Genomic DNA, 16214 nt, shown 5'->3' on the forward strand with positions numbered 1-16214 from the left:
TTGATTTTGCTGTGTGTGTACTGTACAATATTGTATCAAATGTGGATTTTATTTCATAGTTTTCTATTCTTTGTAGCTTCTTATGTCTGAGTGACCTTTTTAAATACGAAACTCTTAATAGCCGTTACAGTTGTTACACGTCTGATATTAGACCAACCTAAATAATATCGATTCTATTTTATTATAAAAGAAGACGTAAATTAAACAACTTCAATGAAGCATAAATCAAAAGCAGGTAAACAAGGTCACACGGAGAGTTAAGAAAGCTGTATAAACGTGCTCTGCCAGGAAATAATTAGAATACGAATAACAATAAAGTATTAATTAACTCCGTAATTGAGTTGAAACAGATGAATGAAAGAAAGAGGGAAATAGGAGGAGAAACTTTAAGGTTGGTATCTCCTCGTAATTTTACGCCAATTTAATTATTTATTCTTTAATTCACTCCGCATTGCGTTAGAGACGAAATGAAGAACGTTACCTGCGCCTTATATGGGATGAGATAATTTCCACTTCTACCTAGTTTTATTAAAGCCAACCGGGGGCTATGTGCAGCTTATAAATATTTAAAGAAGATGGCGAAGTGAAGGAATCAATGTAAAGATACGCTCAATTCTCGCAACCTTGCAATATAAAGAAATCTGTTAGAATTCGGATTGTGGCTGATACATCTATTATCAGGTAGTGCAGAGGATTCCTATGCAGACCGATCCCATCTAACAAAATCTGCTGTCGGGAGGCGAGCGATCGTACGTCGGCGTCCGTCCACGCTTCCCTACGCAGACCGGTCTCACTCCACCCCTATGCAAATCTGAATATAAATGAAAAATTTTGACGGTGTCGTGTTTAGTTCCTGGGGTAGCTCAGTCGGGAGAGCATTCGTGCGCTAAGCGAAGGGTCCCGGGATCGATACCCGGCCCCGGAACAATTTTTCCTTGAAAATTATTTAAACCTGCTTTACAGGGAGCTACTACCTGAAAGCCAGATTTGCATAATATATTTCGTTACTGGAGGTACGTTAACAGGAAGCCACAATTTAAGTCACACAGAATTTGTGTGCACTCAAAGTTGGGTTCTGGCGTCTTGTCAACCCATTTGATTGTGTGGATATAAAGGAAAAATTGTGACAGTGTCGTGTATAGGTCCTGAAGTAGCTCAGTCGGGAGAGCATTCGTGCGCTAAGCGAAGGGTCCCGGGATCGATACCCGGCCCCGGAACAATTTTTTCCTTGAAAATTATTCAAACCTGCTTTACAGGGAGCTACTACCTGAAAGCCAGATTTGCATAACATCTTGCTTACGTTAGCTGTAAGCTAAGGGTTGTGTGGCATTGATCACGAGTTAATTATTGTACAGTACCTGTTGTTCAATGTCCTTTGTGATATGTCTAAGGTAGAAATTGTTGACCAGTAAAGTAGCTACTTACATAATTCATTTTATACGAGCTTCAGGTGTGCTAATAACCGTGCAACTGTCGTTTATGGGATACTAAAACAATTTATCGCGCAGACTATCGTGTGTATATTTTTATAGTTGCCTGTAAGAAATTACAAATCCGCAGCGCATGCAAGGCCGATCATCACTGCCAATGTTGAACCAACGATATTGGCACATGTTAAGTATTCGTTTTTTTTTTTTCTTCTTTTTCCCTAAATTTCTGAATAATGAAAACATATTTACACTATGTGGAATCATCTAGTTTTAAATGATGTGATTATAAGTATTTATCCTAAATCTTAGTGATGGGAGTATTCGAATAAAAAATACGAATTATTCGATTTGTGTAAGTCTCGAGATGTACCATATCTCGAATCGCGAACAAGTAGACACTGAATCAAATCTGTCCACTAGATATACGAGATGTCCTAAGTCAATTTCTCTTGTAATATGGATGCTGAAGTCGTGAATTTCCATGAAAATCTCGAGGTGAGTATTTTATCTGAAGAGATCTCAGAGTCGTTCTTTTAGAGGTCGAAGTATCGCAACATTTTCAAACATATAAGAGGGTACCCGGGCGTCATAACATATCCGTTGTCAGTCGCATTTTAAAATAATTATACTAACGAGTAAGTCCACTGAGCTGGATATTCCACATTTCCAGTTAGATACTTAGCATTTAAGTCGCCAGGGATCATAACTATATTATAGCGTCGTTAGAGGCGCTATATAAAGTTTTCCTCCACAAATGACAGCTATCTTTCAACATGCGCGCAGATCACATACTGCTGGCACTGCTGCTGCTGCTGCAGTTGAACGCTGCTGTTCGCGCTGAAATGTGTTACAACAGCGTGTGCGTCAGACCTGTGGAACCAGTGAGCTATACTGCACGTCAGATTTACGGTGTAGTTCCGAAACGGACTGCGATCCCAACACCTCCTGTGCTTACGAGTGTAGCAAGTTAAACGACGAGGTTGACATCAGCTGAGACAAGAATCGAGAAAAAACAGACATTTGTGAATCACGTGCATTTTATGACAATATAGTTTAATTTTTAAAATGAGATCGGATAGAAACGAGACAATTGTATGTATTTATCTTTTCCTCATAGGCTATTTGATATGAGTTTATATAGTGTTTTTCGTTTGTCGTTTTACTATCTCATTGTAGACTCGATTATTTCTACATTTTATTACTTTCGATGTGTGAAACAGTAGCGGCCGGTGATCGAAATCCTCGGTGAGGCCAGATGCAACTAGTTTAAGTGCCTCCGATAGGAAATGTTTATTTATGATATTAATTATTGTTATATTATTAATATCATGATTACTGTATTATTATTAGTAATTATTATTATTATTATTATTATTATTATTATTATTATTATTATTAGCCTACTATTGATGAAAAATAATGTCACTCACCAAATAAGCTGTTATGCTGTGAGTTTCAGTGATTGTTTCAGTGTGATGAAGCAACCCACATTATGTGTTGAAAATCCCCTCCTTTCTGTTCTTTTTATTTTTTTCCCTTGACAGCAACGAACAAGGCCAACAGAGAAGTTTATTTTGCACCACATTACCACTTAACCATTTATGTTGCCCATACCAGGATGCAATAGAAACTCGCGTTTTAAGATTATGTCAGAAAAATTATCAGCGATGTCGTAGGTATCTCGGTAGACTCTCTCTTTATTTAAAACTTCCTTTCTTTCAATATTATTTCTTCTTGAAAAAAGGACACTGTAATAATGAATTAACTACACCAGCATTATTTTTCGCATTTGTTTCTGTTTATATTTTCCCGAAATACATAACAACATTGGCCCAGATTCACTACTGTACTACGAGGTACAATAGTACAACACCCTCGCTTAAGTCATAAACTGAGACATAAGGGGAGGGAATAGTGTGGGTCTCTATCTGCCAAAGAGCTGGAATTTGTGTTATTTATGACCTGTTTAGGAAGACAAGTCACCATTGCTATTCCCACCCCACTCTACCCTTGAGGCCGGCCCATGGATGTGAGGAGTGAAACCTGACCAGGCCACGAGGCCAGACGAATTGTGCCTCGGCTACAACGTTTTAAGCGCAAGCTCAAACCCCGCGAAAATTCAGAAGATAGACCCGGCACGAACGATTCTGGCCTCAGGAACAAATTTTACTGCAAAACAGCACAAGCCAGACCCGGCACGAGCGATTCTGGCCTCAGGAGTAAATTTTACTGCAAAACAGGTCTATATACATCACAAAGTTTTAAAATGCTTCTACAGCGATGCTTCATTCAAATAACTAATACATTATATAAAAACATAAAATTTGATTTCAGTTAAGCCAAGTGACTGAGGCCCGGCCTCACTTGCCTCAGTCAATCAGCCGCCACTGGTGTGAAATAATGTATTGGCTTGACTATTATACTTTTACTACATCATACTGCTTTTGACCAATAAAACGGCACGGAACGACGTGTTTCAGCCAATCATAGCTGCTTGTCCTATAATTTTTATCATCTCCCTAAAATTTTTATCACCTTCCTAGCATTTTTGCTTTTATCACCATTTTAGCATCTGTTTCTTCGTTTGCCAACATTGTACTTTCAATAATTGTTCCTTTTTAAATGATTCATGTTTATTTCATCATCCTTAATTACAACATTTCTATCATTTATCTTGTGTACTTTATTTACGTTATATTATAGCTTCTACTCTGAGATTATGGATAGGTAATCACGTATCAGAGATTGTTATATATATATATATATATATATATTGATAATTGAAGTGGAATGCAACTGTTTTAATAAAAATGAAATTGAATCAACAAAGCCTTCTTAACTAGTAATCGCCCATAGAGTTCAATGAAGATTGTATAATTGACACAACTGGTAACAAGAGATCATAACGCACTACAGCCATATAGCGGAATATTTGTAATGATGAGATGGTACAGTAATACATTTTCAAGGCAGTTTAGTACATATTTTAATAAGCCAATTAATATTTTATTGTATTAGAGTACTTTATTAAACTGAAAGTTAGAAATTATAAAACAGTTACATTACCGGTTGTTCTGTATGGTTGTGAAACTTGAACTGTCACTTTGAGAAAGGAACATAGGTTAAGGGGTTTGAGAATAAGATGCTTAGGAAAATATTTGGGGCTAAGAGGGATGAAGTTACAGGAGAATGGAGAAGTTACACAACGCAGAACTGCACGCATTGTATCCTTCACCTGGCATAATTAGGAACATTAAATAGAGACGTTTGAGATGGGCAGGGCATGTATCACATATGGACGAATCCAGGAGAACAGCAGTACTAGGAGAAATAAACAAACTTTTTAAAATGGGTTCAAACGAGGGCTCAAATATTTAAAATGCTGCAAACTTTGGAGTACCATCGAAATCCCTCCTAAGATATGAAGTGTAATATAAAGAATTCGGTGATTAGTGTTCCAAGAAAAATGTAGAAATGTTTAGAATTAATGTTTATTTTATTCCATTTTACGTATCTAGTTTAATGTGTACGCAACCAGTTAGGTAGTAGCAGTATCATTACCTAACTAGTTGCATAATGACTGCGTTTACAACATTTTTATCAGTGATGTAAAGTTCACATTACATAATCGAAGTGAATAAACATGACTGAAAGATACTATTTTATTAGTAAATATAAGTTAATTAGAAGATAATTTAGGGAAATTTTATAGATTGTAATGAGGTAGTCTACTGGATGCAATTCATTCAAGTTCACATAAAAAAAAATTACACGGCGATGCTTTATGCTGTTGAACGTAGAATTTGCAATGAGTAAAAACACTTCTACTTAATCTACCAACATTTTATTTATCTATTGTCCTTTATCACTTCATTATCTTCCTCCTCAAACTTGGCGGATAAATTTAAAACACATCTCTCGGAAACATTTGATCAGTAGAGAGATTCGGTCAACTTCTTAGCATGCAGATGAAAGGTCCTTACCCAGATGCTGATAGAGAAACTCTGAAAATAATAATAATAATAATAATAATAATAATAATAATAATAATAATAATAATAATGTGCATTTTATACAGAGGCTCAGATTTCTGACCACACCCTGGAGAGATCAGCAAATGGCCGCCATGAATGGTGTACAGACAGATCCAGTACAAGTGCGACTAACGTCAGCTCCCGTAGCTGACAACGTCTGAAGAAAGTCGGCACAGAAGGTAAGGAAGACAAAAGGAAATATTTAAACTATAATCAGATCTTTAGTTTTCCTGAAAATAGCGAAAAGGAGAAATAAGATTAAGTTGAGGTATCTCATATTTATTATTTTAATTAGTTTCACCAAATAATAACATATATAATTAACCCGGGTTCGAATTCCGGCTGGTCCAACTGGAATTTGTGGTGGACAAAGACTTCGGTTGGTAGTAGTTTTTCGCAGGATACTCCCTTTTCCCCTAAAGGTATTCCACCATTGCCCCATTAATTATGCGGTGCTATGTAGTTCGTCTCTCATTGTGTATCAAGGACAACGCCTAATGGCGGCTAAAAGGACTGCAGTTTCGGCGCTTCGCCCACCAGATGGGAACGCTTGGATGAATGACGTAAGTCCAGCGTCCGCCTTTAAATAAACGAACGAAAGATACAAAGCCAAAATGAGAACCTCGTCTGGAATTAACGTTCGATCAGCAAAAATAAACCATAATATATGCAAGTGATTTATTACAAGCTATTTTTTTAAGCTTTCACCTGCATAAAAGTTGGTATAGTCCTTCGCAAGTGAATTGAGTATTTTACATAGATACCCCTATCGTTTCTTTCCTTAACATCTTAAAAATTCTGAGCTACAAGCCACTGTTTTACGTGTAGGAACAGGTGGTAGCACCCTACAGCTCCGATTTTCCGCCAAGCGACTACCACCTGATGGTGCGATATGTCCTAACCAAACTCATATCAGTTGAACAGTTTGAATCTGGTGTGCGGTTGCCCGTTATCTTTCTAATCAGAACCCTAGAGAATAACATTTCGTATCTTTATTTCTGAATATTACGTCTCTGTAGCCTCAGAATCTAACAAATGTATCAGCTTTAATTTGGAGGGAAAATCGCAATATAGCGAACATAGAAGCTCCGTCCACGACCCCTTCCACTTTTCCCCTACTAGCTCATCAGACACTCTACGTGATAGGCGAGTGTTGTGTCGAATACAGATTTCATGTGGGGATAACTTCCCCTACTGGCGTTCGCTATATTGCGATTTATCCAATTTGGTTCCGCGTTCCAGGAAACTAATAGGCAACTCTCCATTTTGTCTCAGAAAACATTGGTCTTTTCTTTTTGGCAGAACAGTTTTGCCTGCGAAATAATTAGGCGCCTTCGCATTAATTGTTACTTTTACTGAGAGTTTGTGTAATAAATCCTAGTTTCGTTACCAAACACAACATGACAAACAATTTCGCAAATTTTTTATCTGAGTCCACGCCTTTCTCTTTGTGTTCTGAGTCAGAATTTCCTGCACCCATTCAGTGCACTGCTTTCTGAATAACTAGGCCTATTTATGAAATTTAAAAAAATACAACAAAATTCGGATATATAGGCCGACATCTTGATTACACAACTTTTAACACTATGTAACTTCGGAATATAAAGCATATATATATATATATATATATATATATATATATATATATATATATATATATATATATATATATATAATTTTTTTCCGAAAATTCGGATATTGTGAAAAGATAATTCTCACGAATTTTCGTATCCATTTTGTCTGTTACCACAATTCTCCGGCAATTGTGCTTTTAATCATGGATATTATTTCGTCCTTATGGAAATAAACGACATTATTTCCTAACCTTAACTAAAATCGTAATACAAAACAAACTTCTCAGATGACGGGATTCTTTATCGTAACATTCTTCATAAATCACTCACACATGACACCAAACACCACAACAGCAACAAAATGGTGAACAGGTGAATAGTGAATCCCGTAAGTATCTCACTATAATTCACTCCATACAATAAACCACCTGAAAATTGTACTACTACATTGGGCTGACAGAGTACTTGTGTACACTCTTCAAATTTTACGACTACACACAGGTTGGACTCTGTCATTGTGGACATGAGCCTTTCTTACATTAGTTTCTGTGCATGATTTGTAATAATTTTTATTGCAAGGTAATATTGTACAAATTGTATACACATAACAATGAAATTATACGTAGGTTGTATACATAAATAGAACATGATCATGGATGAATTTTTTTCTTGTGCTCTTATTTATTTATTTATTTATTTATTTATTTATTTATTTATTTATTTATTTATTTATTTATTTATTTATTTATTCACTCACTCATTTATTTATTTATTTATTTATTTATTTATTTATTTATTTATTCGCTCACTCACCTATTTTTTTTTTTTTTTTTTTTCCTCTTTATTAAACTAAATTTGTATCTCTAACTTAAATAACAATTTAAAATAGCATATTATTTGTATTCTAGCTACCTCCTGTACGTGGATGTTTCTTCTCTTCCGAAAAACGTATTTTGGAGTTAACTGGACTAATAAATATTTATGAAAAAGAAATTATTATTTTTAAATGAAAGGATGTCAATAGATACAGCTACTATTCAGTTAAGGTTATGAAAACATAAATTGGAAAATTATACATCATTTTACGAAATATGAGCTGTGTTGCTAATTATTGAATGTAATATTTACTGGATGAATGATTCTGTGAATGGAAATATAGAAATAATGAAATACTTATCAATAGCAAAGTGAGTAGTCCCTATTATTTTATTATGTAAAATATAAATAAGGAATTCTTGGACACATTTCTTTGTTGCCATAATGGATCGTTGACAGTTACGACTGATACTCATACAACCGCCACTTAATTTTATCTAATGTGTCTCATCTTTTATCTATTTAGTGTCATACTGTAACAATGTTTAGAAATGTCAGAAGACAGACTAAAACAGAATTGCTACAAGGTACTGTAACATTTATTGTGTATAGACAATTAGCTATTTGTAGTCTATAAGTAGTGTTAGGCCTACCAAAATGATTGGTTATTTCTCTTACAAAATGAATGCTTTAAAAGCATGTAGATACCATTATTTAAGAGCAGAAGCAATTGATCCTATAAAAATATATTAAGATACGGTACTTAAAATTTGAAAATGTGCTGAGATATGAATGCTGTGTGAAGGGGGGGGGGGAATACGCTGAGTGAGCTTTAAATAAGCACCAGTGTGATATTCTCTGGATTTCTTTCCTATTATTAATGTTATGAACTTTATATCTAAGTTATAAATTTATATTTTTGAATTAAGTAATTTAAATATTAAATATGGATTCAATTACAGAAGTACTTTGTCATTTGGAAGAGATCTCCTGAATATATGATTAAGAATAATGTCTTAATATTATTGTACTTAAATTAGAATTATTTGGTCAGATTCAGCTGATTACTTTTTATAACAGTGTAGTCTGAGAAATGACTATTAATATATGTTTACATTTGTTCACACTTAACACGTTTTTCTTATTGCTTTCACATGATCTCTTGATTCAGAATGAATTTGTTTGTTAAAATCTAGATGGAATGTTTGTTGAGACAAAAAACAGAGAAATAATCTAATAATTACTATTAGAAATTCCTATTCAATCCGATATGTATATAAATAGAACATACTTCGTTGTATATAGACTATATGAAAATTAGATTTAATATGATATAAATTAGCCGTACTTTCTTAGTTATAATAAATAAATCAGACACGGACTATATAATATACTATAGAAGATAAAAAACTGTGTATAAACTACATAAAAATTTAGAACTTTAAAAGTAAAAACAATAATTTCTGAGAACTACATTTAAATTTTATTTATCCATATGAAACAACCTTTAGTTTAAAATTACAGTAGATAGCTTATAAGGTAAACATGATTTCAACAATCCGTAACAATTGGAAAATACTAGGCAAATGACAAACATTTTATAGTCCCGGATATAAAAACAATTTTTTCACATGATATTTTTTAACGATTTCTGCAATTTTTATATGCTTCAACTGTAAACGAAATGCTTCCATATTAAATGCGTACAATATACTTTAATTTGTTATTAGGTACGTTAGAACAGGTTTAGCAGTACCTTTCAATCTTATGCGCATATTTACAGAAAAAAGCGCAATATCACATAAATATACTAAACTCATAACACTAGTATGGTAACATATGAAGAATTGTAACATGTTTAATGTGCTTCCAATTGTACATTGGAATAAATTTCCAAATGTTATTCATTTACGTAATAAAAATAGGAACAGTAAAGTGTTACTAAAGTTTATATTTGTGGAGCAAAGTTGTAATGTCACCTTTAAATTTGAACTTATGTGCATAAAGATATACACTTGTAAAATTAGTATTGTTATTCTTAAATAATAGTGTCATTAAAGGAGCGTAAATGTATAGTTCACTTACATAGCCCATTATGTCAAATATATATACAGTATTTTATTTTAATTTATTTTCATATGAAAACTCGAAAAATGTCATTACAGCCATTGGCAGTTTTCGAACTTAATGTCAGTCCTAACACCTAACATAGAAGTTGGCAACAAATGAATGCGCTTCCTGTACCATAAATTGTAAATATAAAAAAATACATGATGTTACACGCCCATAAAACAATTTGTATCATATATAATACTGGACTTAATATATTTTACACAATAAATCAAAATTAAAATCCGGAAGTTTGTGTATCAGCACTTAGAACTAGATGAAATGTGTAAACTATGCTGGTATTACAAAGTAATTTACTTCTATACAACATGTGATAACCAAAAGAATGGCTATAATGTACGTCATATAGCCAGGTATTACTGTGACACATAGTGCAATACATATGTAGATATGGCAGTCTTCAACGGTCTTCATACCACAAATTTTATGCAGTGGGGACCAAGATGTTACTGTAGAAAGTAGCTGTAGCTTTTGTATATGTGCAGAGAACAAAACATTAATATGATACTGTGTTATGTTTATAGCAGTCGTTAAAAGCATACTCGACCCATTTTTGACGTATAACAGATATATTTATATAAAGCACCAGTTGAGACCACTGCATGTATTCAATAAGGAAGTGGGGAAACAATGAAAACTAGACAGGGAATGTATGTACTACTTTTCAAATACATTCGTGTATTTGTTCATAATTGGAACTTAAATGTACTGTTGATCATTGTGTGCTAACATGTAACAATGTAAAAATGTACTTTTGTTATGGTATATGTCTAAAAATTTAATTAAAAATCGTAATATAAAATATGTTGTTACATAGATTGTTGTCTGTGATGAGATTTGACTTGGAAATGTAAATGGAATAACTGTCAAGTCTCCCACGAGTGAGGTTTCGAGAACAGAGAAATTCCTCGCTGAGCTGTAAAGGGAGCAATAAGTTGTACAAAGAGCATATCAGTTTGCTAGTAAATATGGTTTCCCCCTTTTTATGTCTGTATACTTAATAATTTTTATTTTATAGATTAGGATTGTAAAACTACAATTTTGCCTAAGAGCCATCTGTGAATGGGATAAATTGAATTGTATTTTTTTCTGGTAACAACTTAAATGTCTCAGAGTTACGAATACATTGTGTGGCTTCTATAATCAAATCACACAAACATAAAAAAAAAATCAGAAATTTTAACATTGATATTTCCGTTACATTATAAATGAAAATTAACTACATACCGTGCCAATGTGTTGTGGATTATGTTACATAGGTACTACCTTCACTAATAACCAGAACATTTAATTTATTTACACAAATGTTACTGTAACAAACTGTTATCAATCAGACATGACCTGCAAACATGTTAACAAAAACAATAAAACAAAATACAATAAAAACGAAACTGTAGTACTTATTCTATACTAATAATACGATCCTGTCTTGGGTGAAAATGTTTCTGCAAACAGGATCTGTGACCAATCGTAATGAAGAATGTTCCAGCAGACCCCGCAGCACAAGGAATAAAGACAATTTCGGGCGTGTTATGGTCAAGGTGCTGAAATTACCGAAGAACAGTTTCCAGCGCACATCCAAGGAATTGCATCTGGAAGCCACATGGTTAAGGAACTTGCTGTCCGCTCCTACTGGATGCAGGTGCTGCAAGAGTTAACGGCTCCGGATTTTCATGCCCGCATGCAGTACTGTACCCGTGTACAGACCTGCGTCTTTGTAGACCAACACAGCATCGATGATTGGTCCTGCCCATCTCAAACGTCTGGATTTAATGTTCCTAATTATGTCAGGTGAAGAATACAATGCGTGCATCTGCGTTATGTAACTTTCTCCATTCTCCTGTAACTTCATCTCTCTTAGCCCCAAATATTTTCCTATGAATTTCAAGCTAACCCTTTTTTTAATTAGGAAAAGTAAATTTCCTTCAATTACTCCATTTGTGTAGTTAATCAGAGTTCCTGTATGGAAAATGCGGTTGGTATTCTGTGCTCTATATCTGTGGTTCTGTCTAGCCAGGCGCAATCACTTCAAAGCCGGATATTCGAACGAATGTCCAACCTCGCCGGCTGATCTGCAACAGGTCGAATATTAACCGGTTGTAAGTTCTGTTCTGCAGCACTCTGATACATAGTTAATAATAACCGACGTCATGTGGTTGTGTAAGGATGGTCATACAAAGATTTTGGTTTTGCTCTGGTTACTTTCAGTTACTTCTTATTTATTTATTTATTTATTTATTTATTTATTTATTTATTTATTTATTTATTTATTTATTTATTTATTTATTTATTTATTTATTTATTTATTTTGTATTTATTTATTTATTTATTTATTTTGTATTAATTTATTTATTTATTTGTGTATTTATTTATTTATTTATTTATTTATCTATTTATTTATTTATTTATTTATTTGGTTGTGTATTTGTATAATTATTTGTGTATTTATTTATTTATTTATTTATTTATTTATTTATTTATTTATTTATTTATTTATTTATTTATTTATTTATTTTTGCAACACCCCATATACGAGGGTAAGTCAATAAGTATGCACACTTTTGTTTTAATCTTATGTAAGTTAACTATACATTTTTTTTTCTGTTAAAGATTTAATTGGAATATATGAGAAATAGTTTATGGAATTAAATAATTCCAGATGCCTTTGTCTCGGCTTGTGTACAGTGACTGTATTTTTTACCGTTATCACTCCAGTTGGTGTTGCGCTGTTGCACAGTATACATGGCTGCACCTCTCTCCATTAGCACCAAAGAACAACAGCGTGCAATGATCCGTTGTTTTGTCGTCTGAAAGTATACGAGGAGCCGAAGTCTATCGAAGACCTTCCGCACAATGTTTTACCATGACGAAGTGTGTACGACTGGATTGACAAGTTCAAAAATGGTCGGACAAGCGTGAAGGACGAGGAAAGCGCAGAACGTCCATCCATATCCACCAGTGAGCAAGTCCGTGCTATGATTCAGACGAACCGAAGAGTGACTGTCGGTGAAGAAATTCAGAAGCATGATTAATTGGCATAATTCATAACAGACTTGACTTTCATAATGTCTGTGCAAGATGGGTTTCAAAATAGTTCACTGAAGAGCACAAGCACAATCGTGTGTCCATCTGCGAACACTTACTGGACCTCCGTGCTAACAGAGGTGAAGCTTTTTTTTTTTTTTTGGAATGAATAGGCTAGTCACTGCAGATGAAACCTAGATCCATCACGTTCAACCTGAAAGCAAGTGCCAAAGCATGGAATGGAAACACACCGAATCTCCAGTCAAAAAGAAATTCAAAAGTCAAACCTCCGCAGGAAAAATGATGCTCACACTCTTCTAGGATTCACAAGAGCCAATACTGTAACATTATTTTGAGAAGGGCTCAACAATAAACAATGCACATTACAATGAGATGTTGAGCAATGAGCTGAAGCCTGCAATTCGAACCAAGGAGTTCTTTATAGCATGACAAAGTGCGTTCACATATTGCCGTCTAAACTGCTCAAACTATTGAAAAACTGGATTTCGAGGTGTTGGAGCATCTTGCATACAGTTCCGATCTCGCCCCGTCAAATTTCCATCTTTTTGGTTCACTTGAAGATGCCTTAATGAGCAGTGAAGGAAGCGATGCATACGTGGCTTGCTGCACAGCCGAAACCTTTTTTTTTTTTTCTGAGGACATCTGGAAGCTTGTGTAACGATAGACCAAATGCATTGAAAAAGCAAGGGACTATGTTCAAAATTGAGATGATTGTAAGTTTTCTGTTGTTGTAATAAATTATAAAAAGAGAGTGCGAACACTTATTTACTTGCCTTCGTATTAAAAGTAATGTCATTTGGATGGTAACAATTCTCCAATTCCAGTGTTGTAATGGTGATGGTGGTGGTTTATTTAGAGATACTTTCAACTGCAGAGATTATTCAGCGTCGAAACTCTGCATGAACGAGAAATGACCGATAGATATTGCATGAAGCCCTGTATCAGGAATAGAGTTCTTTTACTTGCCATAAATATAAGACGGAACGCACAGCTTTAATTCGAAGTCTTCGGTTATGATACAAGCCGTGGGCGACAAATGGCAGAGCTTTGTTGCTTATCTTCATCTTTCCATGGTTTCAAATGTTTATCTGAGTATCGTGATTATGATAGACGTGAGCGATATAGAGGTGCCGCTAAGAAACCGCTCGCCGCAAAATACAGACATATGATCACTGACGCTTTGCCAATTTATTGCCCTGCTGTCCACCGTTTATATCTAGCTGAATCCTGAGGAAGAGGCCATACTAAGGATTTTGTTGCCCTTTAAAATGGTCCTCGGTGGGATTTGAACTCGCGAGCCCCTGATCCAAAGGCTGATATGGTAACCAATAGACCATAGAGGATGACACCTTGAGTATTTCGTTCTTCTGTTCAGAAGTTATTATTTCAAACATGCATTCAACCACAGCGTTGCTCTTAGAAATGGATACAACAGAGCTGACGATTTTAAGCTAATTTGAAGGGCTGGATTTACTTAAAAAATCATATTTGATCTGTCGGTACGCCCTTTATTATTAGAGCCCAGTTCGGCCTAGTTCTCAGTAGAAAAATTTGAAGTACTTTATATTCACCATACCGGTACTAGCTATAAATCGTCGCAGTCAGTCCATTTTCTTCACGTCATTTTTATGAGGCCTCTAAATATCATTTCTTCCTTATAATTTAAAATAAATAAATAAATGCTTAAAAGGAGAGTATAATCCAAATTAAACCATTTTCCCAAATAGGCTACTACACAGTCTAGTATATACAGACACGAAGCTCAATGCGTAGTAAATATGCATCCATAGATAGTTGCTAACCACTAGGATCACTAATACAGACAATGCGAAATAGTACCGGCACAGTCTATTGCTCCTAGTACCCTCACAACTCAAGCTTCGTGACTGTATATACTAGCCTGTGTTACTACGCTAAACTTCTTTGATAAACACTCAGAGCATCATACATTGTATTTAGAAGGTACTTTGGTGATCTTGAAACTTTTAACATACTTGAAGCTCATTAAACCCATTTCAAATTCTTTACTTCAGACTATCTTATTTATTTAATAATTCATACACGTTAAAATGTCAAATTTTCGGATACTGACCAGTTGGAAGTTCTTTAATTATAAACAGTGAAATATATTCTGCGTATGAGAAACGATTTTGATTGTGTTTCTAACATATTCTAAGTATAGTGGCTAGAGCGCTGGACTTATAAACTTGCGGATCCGGGTTCGAGCCCCTGTCTACCCCAGATTTATAACTTGTGTTGGGTAAGCTCGTCGTCCAGGTAACAGGGATTTTCTTCCTAGAGCTCCGGTTCCCCTGTGGCATCCCAACAAATCTCCATAATCATCTCATCGCGGGTGTAGTGTAGACGAGCATCCTGGGCATCGACTCTGTCGGTAAATTGGTTTATACGTAATTGGCTTCATATGGGTGAATGACAAACAGTCAAGTACCGGCCATTAATATATTCAGCATGATGCAGAAGAAATAAATCGTGTCTATATATACAGAGTGATTCACAATTAATGACCCGCACTTTAGGAATCAATTCTATAAGCTTGTTCGATCATAAAATGTCATATGAACATAGATCCGATTATTTATCATTATGACTTGAGGCTTTCCCCCTGAAGAAGATGGCAGAGCTAGCCGTCGAAAGCTTGGAAGCTAATCTCCAACTCACCTGGCTGAGAACCCGAGAAGAGTTATTCTATTTATCATTAGTTTGAAAGTTATTCGTAAAAATCCAAATGTCATATTGTGAATCAGGCTTTGGAGTTTCTTGCATCATAATACTAGCATTGAAACATAAACTAAACAGAGGGTTGCGCTGTGACGTGAAGTAAGAGGAGAAGGAGAAGATAGGTCTGCCCTATTACGCACGTTGCTGCGCTCATCAGGGACAGCTGTGCCGAGGTACGGAACGCTACGCGCGCCATTTACATCCGTGCGGCCAAGTACATTGAAGTGGAAGGAGGGATATTTGAAAATCTGCTTCGAAACTGAGGTATGTTTATCTTATGATTAATACAGTATTTTGAATTAATATTTCTGAGTATTTGAAGTGAATAATTCTTGGTTCTGCTCAAAACCAATCAGATATAGGATCCAATCAGCTGTAACTCCTTAACGGTTGATAATTGGAGCCTTATTTGGCTAATTATTGAGCGTCTGTTTCATTGCCAGTAC

The 16214-nt window shown here is 34.8% G+C and overlaps 1 protein-coding gene across 2 annotated transcripts in view; it reads left to right on the top strand.

Moving 5' to 3' along the window:
* The window catches only part of DAT (Sodium-dependent dopamine transporter), a 212115-nt gene extending 202292 nt beyond the window's left edge, over nucleotides 1-9823 (top strand). For both annotated transcript variants that reach the window (XM_069847634.1, XM_069847635.1), the window contains exons 14-15: nucleotides 5509-5643; nucleotides 7947-9823. In XM_069847634.1, the coding sequence (XP_069703735.1) occupies nucleotides 5509-5625 (117 nt within the window). In that variant the 3' untranslated portion in view covers nucleotides 5626-5643; nucleotides 7947-9823. The remainder of the gene's footprint in view (nucleotides 1-5508; nucleotides 5644-7946) is intronic.
* Nucleotides 9824-16214: the final 6391 nt, after the last annotated feature.

The sequence above is a fragment of the Periplaneta americana genome, chromosome 15 (genome assembly GCF_040183065.1).
Source record: "Periplaneta americana isolate PAMFEO1 chromosome 15, P.americana_PAMFEO1_priV1, whole genome shotgun sequence".
NCBI lineage: Eukaryota > Metazoa > Arthropoda > Insecta > Blattodea > Blattidae > Periplaneta > Periplaneta americana.